The sequence below is a fragment of the Pseudorasbora parva genome, chromosome 2 (genome assembly GCF_024679245.1).
Source record: "Pseudorasbora parva isolate DD20220531a chromosome 2, ASM2467924v1, whole genome shotgun sequence".
Lineage (NCBI taxonomy): Eukaryota > Metazoa > Chordata > Actinopteri > Cypriniformes > Gobionidae > Pseudorasbora > Pseudorasbora parva.
The window spans coordinates 59,071,330-59,096,456 of record NC_090173.1 but is presented as its reverse complement, the minus strand read 5'-3'; the positions used below and the strand labels follow the sequence as shown (position 1 = coordinate 59,096,456).

Sequence of the window (25,127 nt, the reverse complement as noted above, 5' to 3'; positions counted from 1 at the left end):
ATATATATATATATATATATATATATATATAATCTCAAAAAGTACCGATAAGAATACCGTTAAAGTACCGGACCGATAAGCAGTATCGGTAAGAGTAGTAATACCGTTAAAATCTTAACGATACCCATCCCTAATTCACGCAGAGGCATTCTCACAGCGTTTCGACGCAGCTCGAGTTCCCAGAAAGGGAACTAACAGATGCCTAAGATGCTCATGTCTATTGGTGTTGGTCGACACTGTAAAACTTGGAAAATACTCTGCAAGAACAAATTAATTTGTTTGTTTTCTAGAGGTGGCAAGCACAAGAACGAAAATTTTGGCCAGGACATTCCATACTTCACAAGAAAAGCCGGTGCCGATCTCCTGCGTTTCTCCCCATTAACAATGCCCACATTAAATGTATGGCCAATCACACAATAGTTCTTGGACACCTGAGAAAAAAGTTCTGCTCAGGCGATGTGTTGAGAACAAGCTGCGAGAACTCCCAAACCAGGACTGCGAGAACAAACTGACGTAATTTTGTTCTCGCAGCCCTGGGAGCAAGAACTTTTTTCTCTGTTCTTGTGGCATATGTTGTAGCCTTTAAGACTGTACCTTGCTCTTCTGTGAGTTTCTCTGCGGTCTCTGGGATTGTTCGAGGATCTTGGAGGACAGAGAGAAAACAAATGAGAAAAATATACAGATACACAAAAGAAAATACTGAAACTAAAGCAAGAACAATTTGACCATAAAACAAACTGTGAGATTTAGCGACCTCATACAGCCTTCCCTTTAATTCTCATCCTGAGTTTATACACCAATTCACTTCATTGTGTTAAGTCACTATAGAGAATATGTAAGAGTGAAACTTTTTTCTTTTTTTCAGTAACCGCAGTAGAAAAAACAACTCTATATTTTTCCTTTCCTCTTATTTCTAGCTAGCTTCTTTCTGTTTTTCTTTTTTCAAGATTATATTCCATAGTTATTTCCGACTGTGAAATCATTCTTTCTATAGTTTTTTATTTGCACGCCCTCTGAAGGGCAGCATCTGGGATGAGGGTGCTTTCTAAGGAAAGTATACATTTTGTAAACTGCTCGATAAAGATTGAAGATTTGTACAACGTATTCTTATTTCACTTATTTCTGTGCCTTATTTAATTAATATATTAATTAATAATACCTTTTTACCACATCTGTGTACTTAGTATATGTGCATTCCTGAAATACGTTACATGGACCAATCTGCATTATGCATGTGCTACAACGTCATAGCTAACTGGTTGATTTACAGCGTAGATGCCTAAAATAAGCATTAGCTTATGAGATGATGGGCACAAATTTAGATTCTTGATTCTGTATGAATTAATATGTATATGGTCTACAAAAAAGTTTGCCTTTTATCACTATTTATATAAGTTAAATAATATTTAAAAATTTCACAAATTTCACAAACAAGTAAGCAGTTATGATCTGCAATACGTTTTTGAGCAACTAGACTACATGTATATTGATTTAAAAGCCATACATCTAGTGGGTAATGGCATTACTAAAAAAAAAAAAAAAGTATTCTTTAATTCTCCTCATTGCATTGGAATTATCTATTTTAACCTTAATTACTACACTATTTGTAATAGTACATTGTTTTTTAGAAGTAAAATGTTTTAACTGGGCCCGTATTTATCAAGCTTATCAAAGTGCTATTTTAGGTTGGGTTCACACTTGTAGTTCGGTTAGTTTGGTTCGTTTGGTCCGGACCAAAAAACAAAAACAAAACATAATAGTCCTGGTCCGCTTAGCGTTCACACGGGCATTTTTAACAGCGAACCTAAAGTTACCGAACCAAAGGCATAGGGAGACGGTAACAACCTAATTGGTGGGCTTATATGACGTAGGAGCTGCTTACCAAACATTCAAAACAATGCTGTGTGCGGATTACACGCGCGGGCATTTTATGCGTGTACATATGGCATTATTTTTTACCAGAGAACTCATGAAGAGCTCATGAAATGCTCAAAACATTCAAAACAACGCTGTGTGCTGGATTAAACGCGCGGCCATTTTCTGCTTGTACATGTGGCATTATTTTACCCGCTGAGAACTCATGAAGAGCTCATAAAATTCAAAACAGCAGCAGGATTTCCTCCGTTGTGCAGAAAAGAGACGGCCGTTCTGTCGTCTGTACCTGCTAATAATGGGCAACACAGGAACTTTGATGAGAAGAGCCAGGTTTGCTTTTTGTGTGTTTTTCTAGCATTTTCGAAACATGCTCGTCTGACCAAATATTTATTAGGCACTTCCTCGTTGCTCCACGTTTGCCCTCTAACGTTAAAGTTACTCATTTTGGATACACCGATCTTTCCGCGTCGTCAAATCAGCTGCATTATGCGTCGGATCTTGTGACATTATACGTCCGGTTTTTGGTCCGTTTACATGTCTTTGGTCCGTGTTGCGTTCATATATCAATCGAACCGCACCAGAGTTCGTTTGGAAGCGGACCGAGACCCATCTTTTTAGCGGTTTCGGTCCGCTTGTTTGGTGCACACCAGGGTTCGGATGGCAGCGTTCACATATGTTCAAATGAACCGCACTAACCGAGCAACCGCACCAGGGTTCGTTTTAATCGAACCAAACATGACAAGTGTGAACACACTCTTAGTCTTAAGTGCTGAGAATTCATGACATTTACTCCTACTTTCAAACTTAAGTATAAAAGCAAGTTATTACATTTCTTAAAGCTAAGAATCACTCTTACTCTCCCAGTTATTTAAGACAGCTCGAGAGGTCTCTCAAGTGGTTAAGAGTTGCCAGTAGGGGCTTGTGATGGCGCTGAGGAGAGAGACGTGTGCAAATCTTTCAATAGAGGGAGAATGTGTTCGAAATGTTTGACGACGAGCAGTTAATCAAACGGTATCGTTTGGACAGAGCAGACATCATCTTTTTCAGCGCTGGTAAATGTTGGGTTTTATAAATAAATAAAAAACGCTGTTTGAGTAATTCAGCAAGCAGTAGCGATCGCTTCTTCCTCCTGCCATTTCGGTTTTCTTTTGGAATCCATGGTTGCTGATTATATATTGAAATCTACGCTATAGGCAGGTCAGTTAACAGCACACCAGTTTAAAACAATTAATTAAATGGATGAAAACATGTTTATCTTTTAAAATGTGTATATTATAATGTATTCTCTTGAAAACTCTTTAATGTCAAATGTTTATTGGATGTTGACTCCTCTTAAGCATTTCAGCATTCAATGTGAATTTGTCTGGGAATATTCTTAAATAAGGACATCTATTCAGTGATTGGTTCATGCCTATGAGATCATCCAAAATACTGTTTGTGGCACAGCAAAGTGTCGTGAATTATCTCTAAGACTGACACTTGATATTTAGTCCTACACTTTACTTAAAGTATGATTGGGATGCTTGATAACTAACTTTTAAGCGCAGCTTTGAGCCAAGAATTTTTTTACTCTTAAGTCAATTCTTAGCAGGGTTCTTGTGAGTAATTCTAAGACGTTTGATAAATACGGGCCCAGGTCATTAATGGACCATACTTATTGCACAAATAGTATTTAGTAGTATTTAGTTTCTGATATTGCTCCACTATTCTTCACCGCAGCATTGGGGGAATTGGTGATCCTCTGCCCATCTTGACTTCTGAGAGACACTGCCACTCTGAGAGGCTCTTTTTATTCCCAATCATGTTGCCAATTGACCTAATAAGTTGCAAATAGGTCCTCCAGATGTTACTTATATGTACATTTAACTTTTCCAGCCTCTTATTGCTACCTGTCCCAACTTCTCCAGAATGTATAGCTCTCATGAAATCCAAAATGAGCCAATATTTGGCAGGACATTTTAAATGGTCGTACTTTCAAAATTTGATATGTTATCTATATTCTATTGGGAATAAAATATACGTTTAGGAGCTTTGTAAATTATTGCAGTGTTTTTTGGAATCGGGTTTGTATATGTAGACTTTCACACATTATTGGCTTCTATTTTAGAACACGATGATTATCTAATCAAAATATGTTACAGTGACGATAAAATTCAAATCAAATCAAAGACTTTATATAAAAGGACTTTGATCGAATGCATTTTTGATTCATGTTTCTATATGCTGATAGAAAATTCTTGTGGTGCCCCCCTCAGCACTTGGTGCCCTACAGCACTGAGTACAGATTCCCTTAAAAAATACCCAAGCACTATAATGAAGTATTATGACTTTGTTACATTTACACCACTGAAGCACAGCTATAGTGACAGTACCATTTTCTGTAGTGTTGTAGCTGATGGTCACTGGGCCGGTGATGTTGTTTCCGGTGAGTACAGGAGCATTTACAGTTGCTCCTGTCTGAGCGTTCAGATCAACACAGACTCCAGTGTGAGCGCTGCTGCTCATCGTGACTGGAACAGAGACAGAGATTAATTACATTTTCTAAATTACAATTTTAAAGGGGTACTTCAGAGCTGGGAAGATGAATGTGTATTTAAACTGGGTCATTTACAGTGATGCCAGTAACGTGTTACTTAGAAACCTGTTACTCTAATCTGACTACTTTTTTCCAGTAAGGAGTAATCTAACGCGTTACTATTTCCAAACCAGTATTCAGATTAAAGTAATTTATCCAAGTCACTGTGAGTTACTATTTTAGTAATTTTCCTTTAGTAAAAACCGTCAGCCCAAGTCCGATTAGAGCCCGTTTTTGTAATATATATATATATTGTTGTATTTTATTAAAATAGTTCAGTTTTGTTTTTAATGTCAAAGTAGTTATATTTTGTTTAATTTCTTTATTAAGTTAGTTTTGAAAAATGTTTAGAGCATTTTTTTGTTTGTTAAATTAAAGTTTCCATTTTTTTATATGATCAAGCGGCCAGCGGCCGACAGGGAGTTAACCACATGTTTAATCAATTCAGCCTCTCAAACCAACTCTTGACTTGTCTTGCCTATAATAAAATCCAGATATAAAACACTTCAAGCATCACAAGTAAGGGATAATGTACACCCAGCCGGTTGTTACCGCAGAATAAACCCCGACAGAGTGATCAGGACCCCGACGCGAAGCGGAGCATCACTCTGAAGGGGTTTATTCTGCGGTAACAATCGGCTGGGTGGACATTATCCTGCTTATTACACGGCTACTAGTCTCAAATAAATAATTATTAGACACGAAATATTGTCTTGAGATTAAATATTTTATTAGCTCTTACGCAAAGCTTCCGCGAAGAAAAACAGTGCTTTAAGCCTTTATCTATTGCTGAAGATTTGCCAAATGCCCTTGCTAAATGTTGAAAATTAATGCTGAAAGGGTTAGTTCACCCAAAAATGAAACCAAGCCTATGATTTACTCACCCTCAAGTTTATAGGTGTATATCATATGACATTCTTCTGTCAGACAAATACAATCAGAGTTATATTTAAAAAGTCCAGGCTAACGTTAATCTAAGCAGTAGGCTAGTTGTAGTTGTGTTTGAAGTCCATAAAAAATGCAGCTGTCCGTCAAATAACGTGCTCCACACGGCTCCGATGGGTTAATAGAGCCTTCTGATTCGAATCGATGTGTTTGTGTGAGAAAAAGATCTATATTAAAAACGTTATAAAGCTGCCTTGAAGTCTTCCATTGTAACCCACGACTGTTTAAGCCACAAGATGGTGCCAGCGTTAAGCATAGAAGAGGTCAAGATAACTCGTAGTACCCGGATGAGCGGTTGTTATCTGGGAATAACATACCGCTGGAATGCGCGATTGACCAATCAGAATCAAGTATTTCACAGAGCTGTGTAATAATGTTAGTTAATTTAGCCTACTATTACCTCCACAGTAAAAGGCATTTTTGACGAGCTGAGGCAGGCTGATACTGCTCGCAACTGCGCTGGCAAACGAAACAAGCTAAACAAAAGAACATGCAGGTTGTCTTTTTCCTCACAACTCCACAAAATGAATATAAATGTGCAGCACATCTCGTTGTTCCTTTTAATTAATAAAATAAATATAAAACGAAGGAGAAGCTTAAAAAAAGGCCCGAAGCCCGGCCCGTGTTTTAGGTATGACGTAAAAATTGACCCGAAGCCCGGCCCTAGGGGGCGTAAAAAAGTCGGCCCTGTCAGGCTCGGGCATAAATGCAGAACTCTAGTCAGGAGATGCATTGTTGATGTCACTGTTAAAAATGCACTTCCAATAAACTGAGTGTTGCCAAAAATGGTTGCCATTTCTATGTTGAGGCGGCAGGGGTGTTGTCGGCAACTGCTGAATGTAACTAATAAAGTAACTTGTAATCTTAGTTACTTTTAAAAACAAGTAATCTGTAAAGTAACTAAGTTACTTTTAAAAGAAGTAATCAGTCAAAAGATTACTTCTTTTAAAGTAACTGTGGCAACACTGGTCATTTATGTAGTAGAAATGTGAAATATTTTTTTATTTGGTGCTGTTAAATCCACTGCCGCTTCAGTGCTTCTAGACAGAAAAGCCAGAAAATGTATTTTTTGCTCATGTGGATGAAAGACAACAACTTCCAGAATGCACTTGCTTCGCTGCCCTACGAGGCCACTCCTAAAGCCACGGCTACTGGATCACTTGCCCACCATGGCAACGCCCCTACCGTTGTGTTCATTTTTATTATAATGCAATAATTTAGTTGAGTTAGAGAACAGACACTACAATTAAACACTGAAAGTGTCTGTTCAATATAATGTGAGTGAGCCGAGCAAGTGTCACGGATCACTAGTTAAGTGCGGGCGCGGCAAAGGAGTCGGAACCATTGTGTGTGGGTGGGACAAGTCCCACCCACTTTTTACGACCAATGATATTGGACCCACTGTCTTTTATCGTCGCTATTTCAGCACATCTTTACCAAAAGGAACTAAATCATGAATCAACACGCTGATTCATAACCGTTTGAAACTTTGTTTTGAAATCAGCCCATCACTATATTAGTCGTTATTTCGTTTTATATCGTTTTTGTGTAAATAGTCGCACAAACACTATTCTTGTCGCTTCATTTTTGGGTGAACTAAACCTTTAATGCCAAATCACTTAAGTAACCCTTTAACATGACTGATATTCTTTTCTTCATTACCTTTCTTAGTCTCAGTCTTCTTCCAGCTCATCTAGTGTGTCACGATGCTGATCAGCAGATGCTATCGGACTCACCACTATTGGATATTAAGAAAAAGGTTTAACTCCACTGTTACCAGACACTTAATAAAAATAAATATTTTGTCCAGTTGTTTTATGCTATTTTTAAGAAGGTTACACAAACTTTTTGCTAAATATTTAGGCTAAATCAGCCTGAAATTACAACGCAAATTAGAAATAAATAAATACATATTTGGGTGGTTCCAAAAAAGTTGTGACACTGTACAAATTGTGAATAAAAACGAAAATGTCAATAATTTATTCAGAATACGACATAAGATGACATCAAATGTTTAAACTGAGAAAATGTATTGTTCTAATGGGAAAATAAGTTGATTTTAAAATTCATGGCATCAACACATCTAAACAAAATTGGGAACACTGTGTGTCATCCCCTCTTCTTTTTATAACACTCTGCAAACGTCTGGGGACTGAGAAACAAGTTGCTCAAGTTAAGGAATAGGAATGTTGTCCCATTCTTGTCTGATACAGGCTTTACAAGTTGTGTCGTCTGACCACAAAACAGTTTTCCAATTTGCCACAGTCCATTTTAAATGAGCCTTGGCCCAGAGAAAACCCCAGCGATACCGTTGACAATAGCACGGTGGATTGTGTTCTGGAAGTTTTCCTGAGCCCAGGTTGTGGTTTCCATTACAGTAGCGTTCCTGTATGTGATGCAGTGCCGTCTAAGGGCCCGAAGATCACGGGCATCCAGTTTGGTTTTCCGGCCTTGACCCTTACCCACAGAGATTGTTCCAGATTCTCTGAATCTTTGGATGATATGCACTGTAGATGATGATAGCTTCAAACTCTTTTCAATTTTTCTCTAAAAAAACTGAATTATTGAAATGTTTAAAATACATTGATGGCACATCTTTTTTTGCAGCTAAATGAGGGTGAAACACCTCCCCCGCTCTGCAAGCCCAGTTAGGTCCTCTTTCAACAAATATACACTAAAATCTTGGTGTGATCTTTGACTCTTCGCTATTTTTTAATAAACAAATTAGTGCTGTTATTCGAGGAAGCTTTTTCCATTTAAGATCTATTGCGATTCATGCTCTTGTAACATCACGATTAGATTATTGCAACTATCTGTAATCTGGACTCCCTCAGTCTTCATTATCACGTTTGCAAGTTGTTCAAAATGTGGCTGCTAGACTGCTGACTGGGTCAAAAAAGATGGACCACATCTCCCCTATCTTAGTATCTCTTCACTGGCTTCCCATTAAATTTAGAGTTGATTTTAAAATCCTAATGTTTATATATAAGGCGTTGTCTGGCCGTGCAACAAGGTATATAAATAATCTTTTTGTGCCATACTGTTCTTCTAGGGCACTTAAGCCGGGCATACACTGTGCGATTTTCGTCCGATTTCGAGCCGAATTCTGACTCGTGCGACTCTTTTTTGGGTCGGGCCGATTTTCAGGTTTATCGTGCGTCGTTTGTCGTGAGGTGTTCGTGCAGTGTACAGGGGGAAACGAGAGGCGACACACCTCTCACGATCAGGAATCGGATGGTCGGATGAATTTCTGGCGTGTCAGTAATTCTGCTCACCCCTCGTGAGGTTATCGCACAGCTGAAGCAAAGCCACGAACTGATTGCCCTATTTCCCCTCACTGCGCCAAAGCAGAAGTTCAACCATTTAATTTTTAAAAGCATTACGGAAGAAAACGAAAAGAGGGAGATCTTTAATTATGTAGGCAGCTATCAAATAGCAGAAATTAAGTAAACTGTTGTGCCTCCAGTTTGTGTTTTATATATCCAGTGCCTCTTATTCATTTAGCTAGTTTCTTAATTTAATTAGTTTACTTGTTTTACTTTAACTTTTTATTTTATTTTTTTAATATTAATTAATATTTAGCATAGGCCTACTTAATCTTATTATGACGGAAAGTGCAACCATTGTCCATCTTGACACAATTCATGTTGTCTTTTTTTCCCTTCTTTTTCTTTCCTTTTCCCGTTTTTCTTCATGAACGCGAGTCAGCGGATATCACGCAATGCGCAAACGCTGTCTCAAACCCAGTCAATTATTCACTACAGAAAGTGAAAGTAAAATCTGACAAGCTTTCGGCGCATATTCTCAGACAACGAGAGATAAATGTAATTCAACATACTGATAACGTAGCTTACTGTCTTAATTTATTTTATTAATATTTCTATTTTGGTCCATATTGTGAGAAAAAAATAGAAGAGAAGTAGACCCATTTTGTGTTAAACAAGTTGTTTTTAGATAAATCTGCTCTTACTTTTCATTGAGACAGACATTATTATTGCAGTGTTCTGACATTATAATCACATAATTAGACCTATAATTCCTTGTTTAATCGGGCTAAATGTTTATAAATAGTGAGGAGTAATCTATCTATTATTTTATTATGCGTCGATTATGCATTATGAAATTGTTGGGGGGAGGGGGCAAATTAATGTAATATCAATTTAATAATAAAAGTAGGCCTACTCTAATAATAATAAAAATAATAATAATAATTTTATACATATTCTAAATCCTTTTGATATCAATAGCTGATTCATTTACCTCTCTATAATACACCACGGTCTATCGTCGCCACGGGGTTTTATTGCGCATTTTTCACCCGTACAATGTGAGCAGCCAAGACGCGCTCGACGGTCGGACCGCACAGTGAGAGCACATCAATCGTGAGCTTTGGCTTTACATCGCATGCGATCTACTCATACAGTGTGAGTAGGTAACCTTGCTGAAAACCCATAGAAATCGCACAGTGTATGCCCAGCTTTAGATCTTCTACTCACTTGCTCTTAACTGTGCCGAGATGTTGCTATAAATTTAAGGGCCTTTTCTGTGGCTGGGCCCAAGCTTTGGAATAGGCTCCCCTATCATGTGAGATCATCTGCTTCATTGGACATTTTTAAATCTACTCTTAAATCATATTTATATTCTTTAGCGTTTGAAAACCTGTAAATATTTTTGTATATATCTGCTTTGTACTCTGTACAGCACTTTGGATCAATCCATATTGTGTTTAAATGTAAGTCACTTTGGATAAAAGCATCTGCCAAATGTAATTTAAATGTGTTTTATAAATAAATGTTGTTGTTGTTGAACGCAATACCCACAGAATTGCTAAAAATAATCCAAAGTTGTTTCTCAAATAGTTTATCCAGACCAATAGTTTCTGTTCCCTCTTTAAAAAAAAATGTGTGTACATCTCTTAGACAATAAGTGTAATAACAAACTCAAAGAACTCAAACGTATTATCATTGGTGATTTTCATTGTTATTTTCTGGGAGATGTTGAAAAGTCAGTCTTTTACCTGTTTCATGGCTTACTCAGTTACTCCAAAGGTCAAAGAGACACATCACAAAATTATTTTTAAACAGTTGTAAAGAGAATTTTTAAAATAAAATGGTGATAAATAGATCCCTATCTGCCTGATTCCCTAAATTCAGGTACCCCAATCTGAGATAGAAGAGATGGAGCAGGTTCACAATGTCTGGGGCTCCTGTAGGGGACGTTACCTTTGCCCCGCAGGCCTCCCCTTTCTTGAGTCTGCTTCTTTACTGTCTGCTACCACAAGCAAAATGAAGCAAAGCACACTGCTCTCCTTTTACAATCTCTTCCAGTCAGACAGTCCTAACCAAAAATAAGTATCCACAAAAATGTACAGTTATAGAGAGAATAAAAAAAAGATAATATATAGAAAAAAATAACAATAACCAAATGATAAGAACACAGGTAAACTAATACAGTTATAAAATATAATAAAATAATGATGCATAGATAAGATAAGGTGCAATCCCTCGAACGTACAGTGCTCAGAGCTCATTCAGTAAATGCACAGGTGAACAGATGTGTTTTGAGTCTGGATTTGAATGTGGCTACTGTTGGAGCACATCTGATCTGTTCAGGAAGCTGGTTCCAACTACGGCTGGCATAATAGCTAAAAGCAGACTTTCTTATGTAGTGATATCAGTTTTGTCTTTGTTTAATTAAAGATAGTTTTGGCACATCCGACTGTTAACTTCATTGATGCATTTGCACAGGGAGTCAACAGGGCTGTAGTCATTGGGTGATAGAGCTAAGTAGATCTGGGTGTTGTCAGCATAGCTGTGGTAATACATCTACAGCATAGCATTTCTTTTATTTGAGAAATGTGAAATTATTTTTAATTTGGTGCCTTCTAGACTGAGAAAAGACAGAAAATGTATTTTTGTCTCATAGGGATGAAAGACAACAATTCCCAGAACAATTCTCCAGTTTGGGTAGCACGATCATTTGAATATACTCCAGCGTTTCTACTGATACAGAGCCATATGCTAATCGCTGAAGTTGCCACTCTTTTTCCTGACTTTCAGAAGAGCAGTATCATCAATTACACTCTTAACTTTTGAGTTAAAGGAGTCAAGGAGAAAATCAACAGAGTCTGCAGATATAATAATAATAATAATAATAAATATAGCGGCGAGCAGCCATTAGCGGGGCCAAGCGCAAAGAAAGCAATAAGACATACCAACATAGCTCGTCGTGTCAAACCAACTTAAACAGCAATCAAAGGCATTTTAAAATGATTTTAGACAAAATAGCTTAAAAATCATGATTTAATGCTTTATCACTTTTGACCAATAGGTGGCGCAGTTACGAAATTGATGTGGTTTGGTCAGAGTGAGGTGACAATGACACTAGCAAATTTTGGTGTCATAATGTCAAAGCAGTGCAGAGATACAGCCTCAATACCAAGTTGCGTAATGATCCGGCAATGCGTTTTTATAATATAGCATGTTTTGACTAAATTCAAAATGGCCAACTCCCAAAATGGTTGGTATGGGAAAATTGGCTATGCTTTGGCTCGGTGTGATGACACAAATCTAAAGAGACCAGTTTTGTGATTTTTGGCTAAAGCATTGTGAAGTTATCATCAAAAATGCCACATTTTTGTATATCTGGACCACTAGGTGGCACTGCGCCGAAACTCTGCAGGCAGTCTTAAGTCATGGTTGGCATAACACATACTAAGTTTGGTTAGAATATGCTAAAGCATTGCAGAGATATAGCCTACTTTCATTTTCGCGTGAAGTTTGTCAAATTCATTTGTGTGTTATTCAAAAACAATTTGACTAATCATCTTGATTCTAATATCGTTTTGTCAGTATAGTCTGAAGATGATCTGGTTCAATTTTCATGAGAATTGGGGCTATGGCCTAGGAGGAGTTCGAAAAAGTAGGTTTTTAAAGGAAATCAAAACGGCGAACAGAAAGTTTGGCCAAATATGGCAAAATTGGTATCTGTGTTATTGGCATGACCCAAGGAATCTATTGTACCAGTTTTATCACTATAGTAAATTTTAATGATAAGTTATTAGCATTTTTGGAAAATTATTTATAACTTTTGTCCACAAGGTGGCGCTGCCCCGAAACTTTTTGAGTACCTTTAGGGCTTGGTGTCGAAGACACATACCAAGTTTCGTAATGATACGCCAATGCCTTCGTAAAATATAGCACTTTTTGACTAAATTCAAAATGGCCGACTCCCAAAATGGTTGATATGGAAAAACTGACTATGCTTTGGCTCGGCATGATGCCACGAATCTAAAGAGACCAGTTTTGTGATTTTTGGCCAAAGCATTGTGAAGTTATCATCAAAAATGTCACATTTTTGTATCTCTGGACCACTAGGGGGCACTGCGCCGAAACTCTGCAGGCAGCCTCAAGTCATGGTTGGCATAACACATACTAAGTTTGGTTAGAATATGCTAAAGCATTGCAGAGATATAGACTACTTTCATTTTTTTGTGAAGTTTGTCGAATTCATTTGCGTGTTATTCAAAAACAATTTGACTAATCATCTAGATTCTAATATCGTTTTGTCAGCATAGTCTGACGATGATCTGGTTCAATTTTCATGACAATTGGGGCTATGGCCTAGGAGGAGTATGCAAAAGTAGGTTTTTCGGAAAATTCAAAATGGCGGGAAAATTTTCATGACGGAAAATGACGTCATAGGGTGAAATCGAATCGTCATGAGCTCATGCATCTGAGGAAAAACTGAGAATTTCGTTTCTAGCCCTTATGGTTCAAAAGTTATTAGCATAAACATAAGTCCATTTTTGGACAGTTGGTGGCGCTAGAGGGATTGTTTGAGAGATTCCAAACTTGGTGTGGTTAATGTTTGGACTGTCCTCTATCTTTGTGCCAAAGCTCATAACTTTTTACCAAGCGGTTCTATGGGCTGCCATAGACTTTCGGCGGAATAATAATAATAAGAAATCTAACGGTTTCAATAGGTGCCTCCGCACCTACGGTGCCATAGACTTTGGGCTGCCATAGACTTTCGGTGGAATGATAATAATAAGAAATCTAACGGTTTCAATAGGTGCCTCCGCCCCTAATAAGTTTGATTTATATAGCGCCTTTCCCAAGCTCAAGGACGCTCAGTAATTGAATAATTGCAGTTGCAAATCGCACTACATTTACAATACAACATGAAAGACAGAAGTAACAAATTAATTACAGACGGCATGGTGGGCAGTTAGAGTAGAGATGAAACAGATTATAGGTAGAGAGTTAACATATTGATTGTGTTATGTCAAGTTAACAGTTATTATTATCATGACTGATAATACTGACTAAACAAGTGTGTTTTGAGTTTACATTTAAACTCATGTAACGTGGTTGTTGTCCTGAGAGGCAGGGGTAGAGAGTTCCATAGCTTAGGGGCTGTAACAAAGAAAGACCTGCCACCCATAGATGATAAACGAAATCTCCGCTCACAGAGGAGGTCACAGCCAGAAGATCGGAGATCTCGAGGGGGAGTATAAGGAGAAAGTAAGTCAGAGAGAAAGGCAGGAGCAAGACCATTGAGTGACTTAAAAGTAAGCAGAAGAATTTTGTAAGTGATACGAGATGACACGGGCAGCCAGTGCAGTTTAAACAGAGTTGGAGTGATATGGGCAGTTTTTTGTGTAAGTTAGTAATATTGCGGCAGAGTTTTGGATATATTGCAAACGTGAAATAGAGTGAGCTGGTAGTCCGGAAAAAAGAACATTGCAGTAGTCGAGGCGAGATGTAATGAACGCGTGGACTAGTGCTTCAGCGTCTTTTGGGCTGACAGGGACGGAGTTTGGCAATACGGCGCAAATGAAAAAAAGGACGCTTTACAAAGTTGACTAATGTAAGCGTTGAATGTCAGTGCAGGATCAAGAATGATACCCAAATTTTTGACCGTGGCAGACGGAATTATTGCAGTAGCTTCAACGTCAAGTCTGGGAATATTACTTACATTCTTTAGCCCTATTCGGACTGGATTAGTTTAACATGGGGACGTGGGGGTAAAGTAATTATTACCAGAGGTTCTCGGTGATTTTAGTCCCGTCCGAATGTGCCATCTCAGTAATCATTACGGACAATGTCAGTAAAGATTACCGAGACTTTTACCTTCTGTAAAAAGGTCTGGAAAAATGACCTCGGGTAATACTAATCCCGTTCGAATAGACCCGCTGTAAAAATGTATGGGAAAATTCCGTCATTTCCTGTTTAAAAGTTAAAAAAAGCACATTTTGCGACCTTGGAGGCGCTTGAAGCATTCGGTTGCGTTGTAGGTGGTGGGACAAATCTGTGGAAAATGTCCAGTATTTTCTGCATATCATTTAAAGCAAAAAGAAGATCAAAAGCACTTATTAGAGGCACAACACATTTTAGCTCTAGGAAAGTGTCTATTACCAACATAATCCAATCAGAATCGTTAGACTGGACCTAACTGTTTATTAAAACACACATATATATTGGAGACGGAGTTCAGACTGGCGCTCAGGTTGTGTTTGCTCACGTGATAACGGTAACGTCATACGCACATGACGTCAAGGAGGTGCGTAAAGCGAGTTACTCCTCCCACTTCTGCTAGTTTTACTGAGATGTCTTATCCCGTGCGAATTGGCCATTAATATTACAGACGTCCTGAGGTAAAATGACTTTACCCCCATGTCCCCATGTTAATCTAATCCAGTCCGAATAGGGCTTAAGTTAATGATGGAGGACCAACGATTAATATTTCTGTTTTAGTCAAATTCCGACTGAGAAAATAGTTGAGCCAGGTCTTTAAATCATTAACACATGATGATAGTGACGTGGTCTGGTAAATAGAATCCGGTCGGCAAGCAGTGTATATCTGGATATTGTCGGAGTAGCAGTGGTATTGGAAAACCATGGCGGCGAATAATTTGTCCGAGAGGCAGCATGTAAATGACGAATAGCAACGGGCCAAGAACTGATCCCTGTGGTACACCTTGTTTGAGAGTGACAGTGGGAGATTTGTAATTGTGCATAGTGATGTAGTATTTCCTATCTGTTAGATAGGAGGCAAACCAGGATAACGCGGCTCCTGAGATACCGATCTCTGATAGGCGCGTGAGTAGGACTGTATGACAGACAGTATCGAAAGCTGAGCCGAGATCAAGTAATAGTTTATTTTAACATTTAAGTGGGCAAATTTTGTTCCAAATCTTTCAATGTATAAACACTTTAAATTTTGTAAGTTTGTGGCACATGTTTATAAGTTTGATCCCCCATTTTTGATTTTCTCTTTGTGTTTTTTTCCTGATTTGTTTAGGACACGAATTGAGTCAATGTGGTTGTCAATTGTCATTGGAACCTCAGGGTTCTCTATCACCTGAAAGTTGTCACACTTTAGGGTATGTCTGTCCCCAGTCAGCGATCTCCTCAGACTCCTCTCTATCCATTTCTTTTTCATTTTTTCCCAGATTCTCTGTCTGTATACTCTTGGTTTCATTTTCCGGTTTCTTTAAAGGCATGGTCAGCTGACATTCTGATATTTTTATATCTTTGTTTGGTTGTAACGTAGTTCTAATATTCCTCCTGTTATACGTCCATATTATAAAAAGCCATTGCCGGTTTTTTGGGGTATCTTTTCCAAATATTTTGTAGGATAGCGTGTTCCAGATAGGGGATTTCTGAGTTGTATCTTCATTCACTATATTTTCAGCTATGAATTTTTTTTTAACCACCTCTGTTCCTCCAGCAGCTTCCCACAAATCTTTTCTCAACGCTCCCTTACCTCTTTTGGATCTTGCCATTGTTAATCGTTGATATTTTTATGGATAACTTTGTTGTTTTTAATGGTATGTCTGGACTTCAATGTAGGCCTTTTATACATTTCTATGGAGCAGTAAGTTTCTAATCACAGAAAATTAGCAAACGTATGTGGCTGGTTTGATGTGTATACCTTACAGGTGACTATTGTTGTGATGTCAGCAAATTAATAAGAAATTCCACACTCGGTGTCAAATGTTTTTCAGAGCCAAAGTTCAGAAATAATGTTTTTATATTTTGTAAAATGTGTTTTTATGTATTTATAGCTATTACTTGTAATATTGTATATTTTGTACATTGCTTTCAGTTGTTGTATTTTTCAGAAAGAATTTTATTTGGTTTGTTTCATGTGTTTTAACCTGTTCAAAACGTTATTAAGTCTTTTTAAGAGTTTTTAAAATCTTTGTAATACAAATGTTTAAAATATGTATGAATAAATGTGTATATATTAAACTCTGTGAAGGTAATCTTTAAATTTGTTCCTCAAATTGACCAATGTCTTTAGTTAAGAAATGTGGTGTGGTATGTCATGAATATTGAAATGGAAAAATGGAAATTATGCAACAATTTACCATTTTTTCTTTAAAAATTGTTAGACTGTAGCATGGAATGGTTTAAAACTGCTCAGCCCATTTATTAATTCCATTCTAATACTTTACAAATATTGACATAACATGCCATACATGTAGTATTATGGAGACAAAAAAACATCACAAATGATTGATGGCAAGAATAATTACACACACACACACACACACACACACACACACACACACACACACAACGGAAAAGAGCAACGACAAAACAACCCAAAGATAATAACGTACGGTTGTAATGTTAGTTGTTAAATATCTTCCTGTATTCCCTAAAAAATGACATCACAGCTGCTGAACTGTTTTTGCGTGCTCGGTGCATCTGCTCTCCCGAATATTTAACCCTTTTGGCTTTAGAATCATTCGAGTGTATTTGTGTGATGAAATATGTTGATGACGCGCACACCCAGTTACACCAGCAGGGGCACCTATCCCGTGTGTTTTCACGTTACCTGATTGATATTTAGAACCAAAACTACCAGTCGGCGTTAGCAAAGTGTACATCAGTCTGCAAAAATTCAGCATGTTGTTAGATAACCAGCAAACCCCTAATAGTTCAAACGTGCTCATGTAAATCGGAAATACTGGAATGTTTGTTATAAAGAGCAATCTTGATTATATGACCAACAGTCCTGGCATTAAAGTTGGAAAAGGGAACAATCGTCAATTTTTAAAAGAAATAGTAGCCAATCAGATGACTTTAACAAACGATATCGGCCCACTATGCCTTGTTTAAGTCATTTGATTGGCTACTAGGCGTACATGTTTTAAAGTGGCCAATAGTGAGGGGAAGATGGTAAACATGACCAAATGGAAGTGCATTTATTGTAAATTAGCCTTAATGAAATGACATGGTAATACTACTGTTATCTACCACCTTATGTAAATACCAATATGTACAGTAGTTTAATAACAGGAGTAGAAATGTTTAATATTTACCAATAACATAATAGCATACTGGTAATAAATAATGTGGTTGGAGTATTACACATTTTTAAAAGTATGCCTGATATGTGTACATCAAATCAGATAGCATCAAATGACTTGCTAATGTTAATGGTTACTAAAGTCTCCTTAGTAAGCACAACATAACTTTTATGGTAAAATATGCCAAATTGTACAATTATTTAAATAATGTAAGATAATCTAAACTATAGTTTTCTAATTTAAACAAAAATAAATATTAACAATTATGAATTTGGAAGTGTTATTGCAGAACCAAAATAAGTACAACAGTCTGCATCAAATATATCTTGAGAAGTTGCTTATAGATTGTATTTACAAAGCAGCAGAAAATAGGTGCAAACGTAAAACAGATGAAATTGGGAATTCCTGTTTGATGCACTTTAGAGATTAAATTTAGGGAACAAACCATAATGTAATCTCAGTGAGCTTTTATTGATTGCATGAAGTGTCATAATGGTATCAGAAAATAAAGAAACAACCCCAAATTTCCAAAGATAGTGAAACCTCAAACATGTTCCACAGTAACAAATGCCTTGTAAAAGCCTAAAAAAGAAAAGGAAAGTCATCTGTGAGAAATATGCATAAATATATTACAGGGGTTGTAACATCATCAGGTCACATGACCAAGAAATTATATACATTTGCATTAAAATGATATTTTCAAAATCCAAGTTGTGTATGATGTGTGTAGAGTGTGTGTGTGAACATATCACAACTGGTGTGACATCATTGGGTCACATGACCAGGAAGTTAAATAGATTTGAAAATGTATAACAAATTTAAATGTAAATGTTTTTTTGTTTTGTTTTTTAATCATATGCTGCATACATGTATGTATAAATGCATTGTATAAGATTTCAACTCTTTAGATAAAACCACCACAAAGTTAAATAGATGTGTTTCATAAATACATTCAGTTTACTTGCATATTTATAACAGATATATAAATCATATAAAATAAAAATGTCTTAATCTACATGTAATCTATTTGCTAACATCAACTACAAATGTAAAATGTTACGTTTTAATGTTTAATGGAATAATGCACATATTTAAACAACTTTGTTGTTGATTTGGCACTTTTGAGACACTCCCTAATTTGAACGTCCCAAGTGGGGATCATTGTGAGGACTTTTTCACTTCTGATTATTAAAACAATTACATCATCGAATAATAATATAATTAACTTTTGATATTATGCTTTACAATGTGATCTGAACGAGATACAGCATCATCCACGACTAATATGGGATTAGATGTAAATTAATGCTGAAGAAAAGATCGAATCTCTAACGAATGTCCAACATAAAACCAACTTTACCGCACCCATCACTACATCCATAAAAGCTTACAGAGATGAAAGCTATCCAACCTGACAGCAAGCTAATCGAACAACTGGTAAGAAGAGTGTTAACTCACCTCACAGTTAGGGTTAGATGGAGGAAAGAAGGGTGAGAGGGCTCGTAGCAGGCTGACTGCAGAGAATCTCAGCGCTAACAACAATAAAAGTATACTCAGCCAAGTAGAAAAAGTTAAGTCCAGTTTGTAGCAGGATGTAGAGAGAGAAACTCCAACTGTTCAGAAGCGGACACAGCCAACGTAAACAATAGACGACGAAGCGTGGAGCGGCAGCCAAATGCGCGCTGCGTTCCCACACAGCGTTCAAACACAGGAAGTCCGCCTTCAATCTTGATAGGAGGCTAGAAGATATGCTTGGTGTTAGAGATAAAGCCTTCATAAACAGCACATTAGTGATCTCATTTAAGCATCTCTTTTTGACAGAGACAGATCTAGCTATAATTGCAGGAGAGATTGATATGTCAAAGAAAATACAGAAATGATCAGACAGTGCCACCTTAATAACAACTGATGAAATGTTTAGACCCTTACTGATAAGTAAATCTAGAGTGTGTCCACGATTGTGTGTGGGTCCATTTACATGCTGTGTCAAATCAAGTGTTAAGAACAGTCATGAGCTCTTTTGTTGTACTGGATTCAATATTATCTATGTGAATGTTAAAATCCCCAGCAATAGCAAAACAGTCAAACTCTGAGGAAATTATTGATAACAGTTCTGTAAATTCCTTAAAGAGGGGGTGAAACACTCAGTTTCAGTCAGTGTCATGTCAATCTTGAGTACCTATAGAGTAGTATTGCATCCTTCATATCTCCGAAAAGTCTTTAGTTTTATTATATTTATAAAAGAAATATGGGCTGTACCGAGTCTTTCCGGAAAAAACCGAGCGCCTGGAGGCGTATCGTGTGGGCGGAGCTAAAGAATGACGAGCGCACAAAAGCGGTGACGTCCTCAAGCGTGGAGAAACTAGTGATGGGAAGTTCGGTTCTTTTCCTCGAACCGGTTCTTTCGGACAGTTCGTTTCAATGATCCGGTTAAAAGAACCGGATCACCGGTTCTTTTACGTCTTTACGTAATGACGTCATTTCTATCATCCCGGCGGATGAAAATACATTAAAACACATCCATATAAAGTATTTGTAATCAAAACTTAGTATAGTAATAATTATAATTGACATCATCATCATCTTGGAAACATTTTTTCATTTATGTTTTGCAACAGCACTCAATCAGTTCACCAAATCGAACTGAATCGATTGTTACAACATCTACTTCAAGATATTAGTTTTATTTCTAGTTTGAGAGACTGTCACTGTCACTGTCATGCAAAGCCTGATGTTTTACACGGATTAAATAAACGTACATTGACAGAATAGGCCTACTTACACAAATCCTCAGTTCACCCGTGCTCATGTATTATCAGCATCAGCTGTCCCAGTCCGAGAGAAACAGTTCGGTTACGACGCTCTCACGCATGCTCAGTATCTCAGCTCACCGGTTCTCAGAATCGAACATGTCCGAAAGATCGAACGTGTCCGATAGAAACGGTTCTCAATTCTGTACCGGTGATCCGTTGCAACCGGTCGATCTGACTCGAGAACCGCTGTATGAGTGTGTGTGTGTGTGTGCTGAGCACAGGGTGCTGAGCTGCGAACTGCTGCAAGCTGAATAGTCTATATCAAACCTACTGTTTTGATTACATCTATTTTAAAATCTTTATCGACTTAGAAATTAAATAAGATAAAAGCTGTTCCTGAAAATATCATGCATTATTGATAAAACAAATAAATGTTTAATTTGACCGTTTTACAATCTATTGTTTCCAAAACTTTAAAATAATACAGTGATGAGACAGCTTTGTTATGATGTTTCCAAACGTGATTAGTTTTATACACTTAACCTTTATTTCGTTCCTCTGAACAAATAACACGCATGCGCAGCTCATCGGTTCTCAGTATCGAACGTGTCTGATAGAAACGGTTTTGATTCTGTACTGCTGATCCGAGGATCCGACAACCGGTACGTTCGGTTACACGCGCATGCTCAGTATCAGCGGCTCGTGAGTTCATCAGATCTCTCAGCAAAACATGTCTCACTTCAGCTAACGATTGGAGTTACAGCATCTACTTCAAGATATTCGTTTTATTTCTAGTTTGAGAGACTGTCACTGATGGCAGAAAGTTAATATCTACAGTATTTGTGGGATCAGCCCTGATTTGAGACGCGAACCGTTTAGAACGATTCAGTTCGATTTGTTGAACTGGTTCGACCGGTTCACTATAAAGATCCGGTTAAAAAGAACGATTCGTTCGCGAACCGGACATCACTAGGAGAAACCCATCGCTATCTCAGCTAATACACATAATGATCCAGAATCAAATCTGAGGCAGAAATAAATTGAACAGGAGAAACAGCAACATCAGGACGTCCGTCTCTGTGGTATGGACTGTATTTGGTGGTCTGTCAACATTTGTGTGTCTTTACTCGCAGTTTATGAGGACATGATTCGGTTTATGGACTATTGTATGTGACTAGACCTTAGCAGTAGCAAGCAAAACGGTTTTGCACGTCAGACTAGTGTAACGTTATACAAACAATGGAGTAACCGTGACGAAGCACGCGATCGTGTCGTTTACTGATGTTTACTCATGCGACGATAGCCAACAGCACAGACATTTGAAGCAGTTTTACTCACCGGCTGCTTCCAAAGCAGGACCGAACCTTTATCGCTGGGACCGCTCCGTCAAAAACACACTTCTTTGGTATGATTTGGTGAAGTCCTGACAGCAGTGAACGGTGGAGATCCACTTTGAGACGCGACTGAAGTGATGTTGTGAAGCTTCCCGTCATTTCTGCGTTCAAATCGGTTCAAATGCAGCGCTGCCTTCCCAGAATGCTGTGCTGAAGCGTTGAAGTCGCTCGACGTCACCCATAGGAATAAAGTGGAGCGCGGCGTGGACTATAACCGACATAAGTGTTCACGGATGACTGGATCTGCAATTGAGAGAGTGTTTATGGGCGTGCATTTCCTCTCTCGCTCTAGTCACACGCGCGCGCCCTACCGGGAGAAGAGCCCGTACGGCCCATACAAGGACCTTCCGCTCTATTAACGTCAAGTCGACCCATACTCGAAAAAAACTCTCCGAAACTTGTGAGAAACTGGAAGGAGTATTTTTAACACAGAAATACTCCATCAAACGTCCAACATTAGTTTTTGAAACTTTGTCTATGTTTAGGATGGGAATCCAAGTCTTTAACAGTGTAAAAAGCTCAGTATGCATGAAACAGCATTTCACCCCCCCTTTAATAAAGACTGGAGAGTTTTTCGGAGGCCTGTAAATAATGATACGCAGGATGCTTGGAGCACTTTCTAACACAGTACCCAGATATTCTAGACACAAATAGTCACCAAATGATACTTGCTTACACTGATAGACATCTTTAAAAAGAGCAGCAACACCCCCACCTCTCCTAACAGCTCTGCTGTGTTTCATTTAGAAGCAGAAAATCTAGGTTGTTAGTGGTTATTAAGTCATTGACCAGAAATGATTTGTTCTTAAGTGAACATATGTTTAAATGTGCTTACTTAACAGTATTATCTTATTAGCTTTTCTCTGAACAGCAGTTTGGTATAACTGAGCGACTGATTTTTGCTTTAATCCTATAATTTTTCCTGCTACTCTTATAACTCTGTCTAATTTAACTTTATTTACCAGAGTAACTCGTCCGAACCACACTGTAATATTATACCCTAAAGCACTCTCAATTAGACCTGTATAAACTCTTTGCAGCACAACTTTACTCACACAAAATTCTTTCATATTCCTTAGCAAGAATAACCTTTGATTTGCTTTCTTACAAAAAAGAGACACATTATCAGAGAAGTTCATTTTACAGTCAATCATGATTCCTAAATATTTAAAAGTCTTCACAACTTCAACAGTTTGATCTGCACCTCCACAGTCCAGGGTGAGATGTTACGGTTCAGTGCCTACAACGGTGTCACTTAATTTTGGAGCAGTCCTAATCGTCACAGTCTGTCTGTGGTGAGCTCTGTGGGCAGCGGCTGTTAGCATCAGTGTTAGCTGCGGGCTGATTTAATCTGTATTTGTTGAAGTCGAAATTAAGAGCTGAAATAGAGACACGATAAATGGTTGTCTTTCAAACTCCCTCTGCACGCGATAGGATAGCGCTACACCAACCAGAGCAACGAAGGTAATGCAGAGCTCGTTGACTGATTAAACATTCGCCGTATCCGCCCATATGGAAAAGTTTCGCTCAAAACATGTGTGATTGTTATATGTTCCAACAGAAAACTATAAGGATCATATATGCTGCAAAAACCACATATACAAATTGTACAATATTCATGTATTTTCAATCATATATGTCCTAAACTGTACAAGTACAACCCCTGCTAATCAGTGAGATTTTACTTTAGTAAATTAATTAGCAAGTAAAACGAATAAAAATGGGTAACCCTAATGCAAAGAAAATATTTCCTTATATATGTGAATGATAAATATATTAAACTATTTAACTGCATATTAAAAATATACAGGATAAATATATTACAATATTTAATAGTACATGAGGAATTACTGCTTTGTCTCCATCTGTTGAGAAAAAAACCCAAATGCTTTTCTATCACAAATGTACAGCCAGTCAATATGCACCGTATATATTCAAATTTTCTGAGATACTAAATTTGAGATTTTCCTTAGTTGTCAGTTTTAATCATCAAAATAAAAGAAATAAACATTTGACATATATCTGTCTGTGTGTAATGAATGAATAATATACAAATTTTACTTTTTTGAATGAAATTTGTGAAATAAATCAACTTTTTGATGATATTCTAATTATATGACCAGCACCTGTATAGACAAAGAGCAGTGTTAATTCAGGACCAGAGATTGTGCGGTGCATATTGACAGGCTGTACATTTATGATAGAAAAGCATTTGGGTTTTTTTCTCAACAGATGGAGACAAAGAAATTTGCTGTGGTCGAGTTTGCAGTTGATAATTCTGTAGAAATTATCCCAACCACTTGGTTGGAGGAAACGACCGAAGTATGCTTTTATTCATTAAATTTTAAAATAACATTACACTTACACGTGCAAAATGAAAATCTAGTGTGAAATCGTAATTTTATTTATGTATTTATTTATTTGAAATAGGGAATATTCTGTTTCTGGACCTACACAAACTCAAGGCAGTTGGTAAAAAACAATGCAATTCCTGACAAGCAAAAGTGGAGGCGCTTCTTGCTGAAGATTTTTTGGTTAAGAACAGGTATAGTGATATTATTTCAAGATTTAAATATAAATGCTTGAATCATGAAGGTGATGTTGTTAAAACCTTTTCTGATTACTGCCAACATTTCTAAATGGCATCATTTATTTTAACATATATTTTACAGATTCTTATGCCAAAGCCTCCCAGAAGTGCCAGCTTGTTACCGAAACGTCGCATATTGAAACAGAGGACACAACAACTAAAAAGAGGCCACATAAAATGAGGCCACAAAGAGATTTCAGTCTGAAACAGAAATTTCTTCAGATGGTAGGTGTTCAAATGTTTTTTTAATGTTATTGTTATAGTAATATATATATTATTTGTAGTTGTCCTGAGAATATATTGGTTGACCTTGAGATTTCAGATTGGCTAAACAAATATATTGTGCTCGGGATGACTTTGTTGTTGTTGTTGTTTTTTTGATAAAATTATAAGAGTACATTTTCGCAGCCATGGTCACTACCACAGTTGTTTTTCTTTTGTATTTACAACTTCGCTTTTTGCAACTATAGTTTATCTTTCATGATTGAATTATGTAAGTAAAGGCATTTGTGAACTTGACCTTTATTTAAACATACAAAAATGCATTCATTGCAGATGATTGCAGAGTTGCAAAGAAGGTGGCAAAGGTGTCGAAACCTATTCCACCCAAATGTAAGTTGTTACATAATTTTAACATAATTTACACACACAATAATATTTCAAAGAAACC

At 37.3% G+C, this 25,127-nt stretch overlaps 1 protein-coding gene across 5 annotated transcripts in view; it reads right to left on the bottom strand.

Annotated features, from left to right (window-relative positions):
* LOC137047351 (NACHT, LRR and PYD domains-containing protein 12-like) overlaps positions 1 to 25,127 on the bottom strand; it is a 97,274-nt gene that overhangs the window by 48,198 nt on the left and 23,949 nt on the right. For 2 of the 5 annotated variants that reach the window (XM_067424984.1, XM_067424966.1), the window contains exons 2-4: positions 7,058 to 7,133; positions 4,248 to 4,385; positions 595 to 642 (exon numbers count right to left, since the gene is read on the bottom strand). In XM_067424984.1, coding sequence (XP_067281085.1) covers positions 595 to 642; positions 4,248 to 4,385; positions 7,058 to 7,088 — 217 coding nt within the window. In that variant the 5' untranslated portion in view covers positions 7,089 to 7,133. Of the gene's footprint in view, positions 1 to 594; positions 643 to 4,247; positions 4,386 to 7,057; positions 7,134 to 19,178; positions 19,460 to 25,127 lie in introns of all 5 variants that reach the window. The other 3 variants (XM_067425003.1, XM_067424993.1, XM_067424975.1) reach the window with 2 other exon arrangements.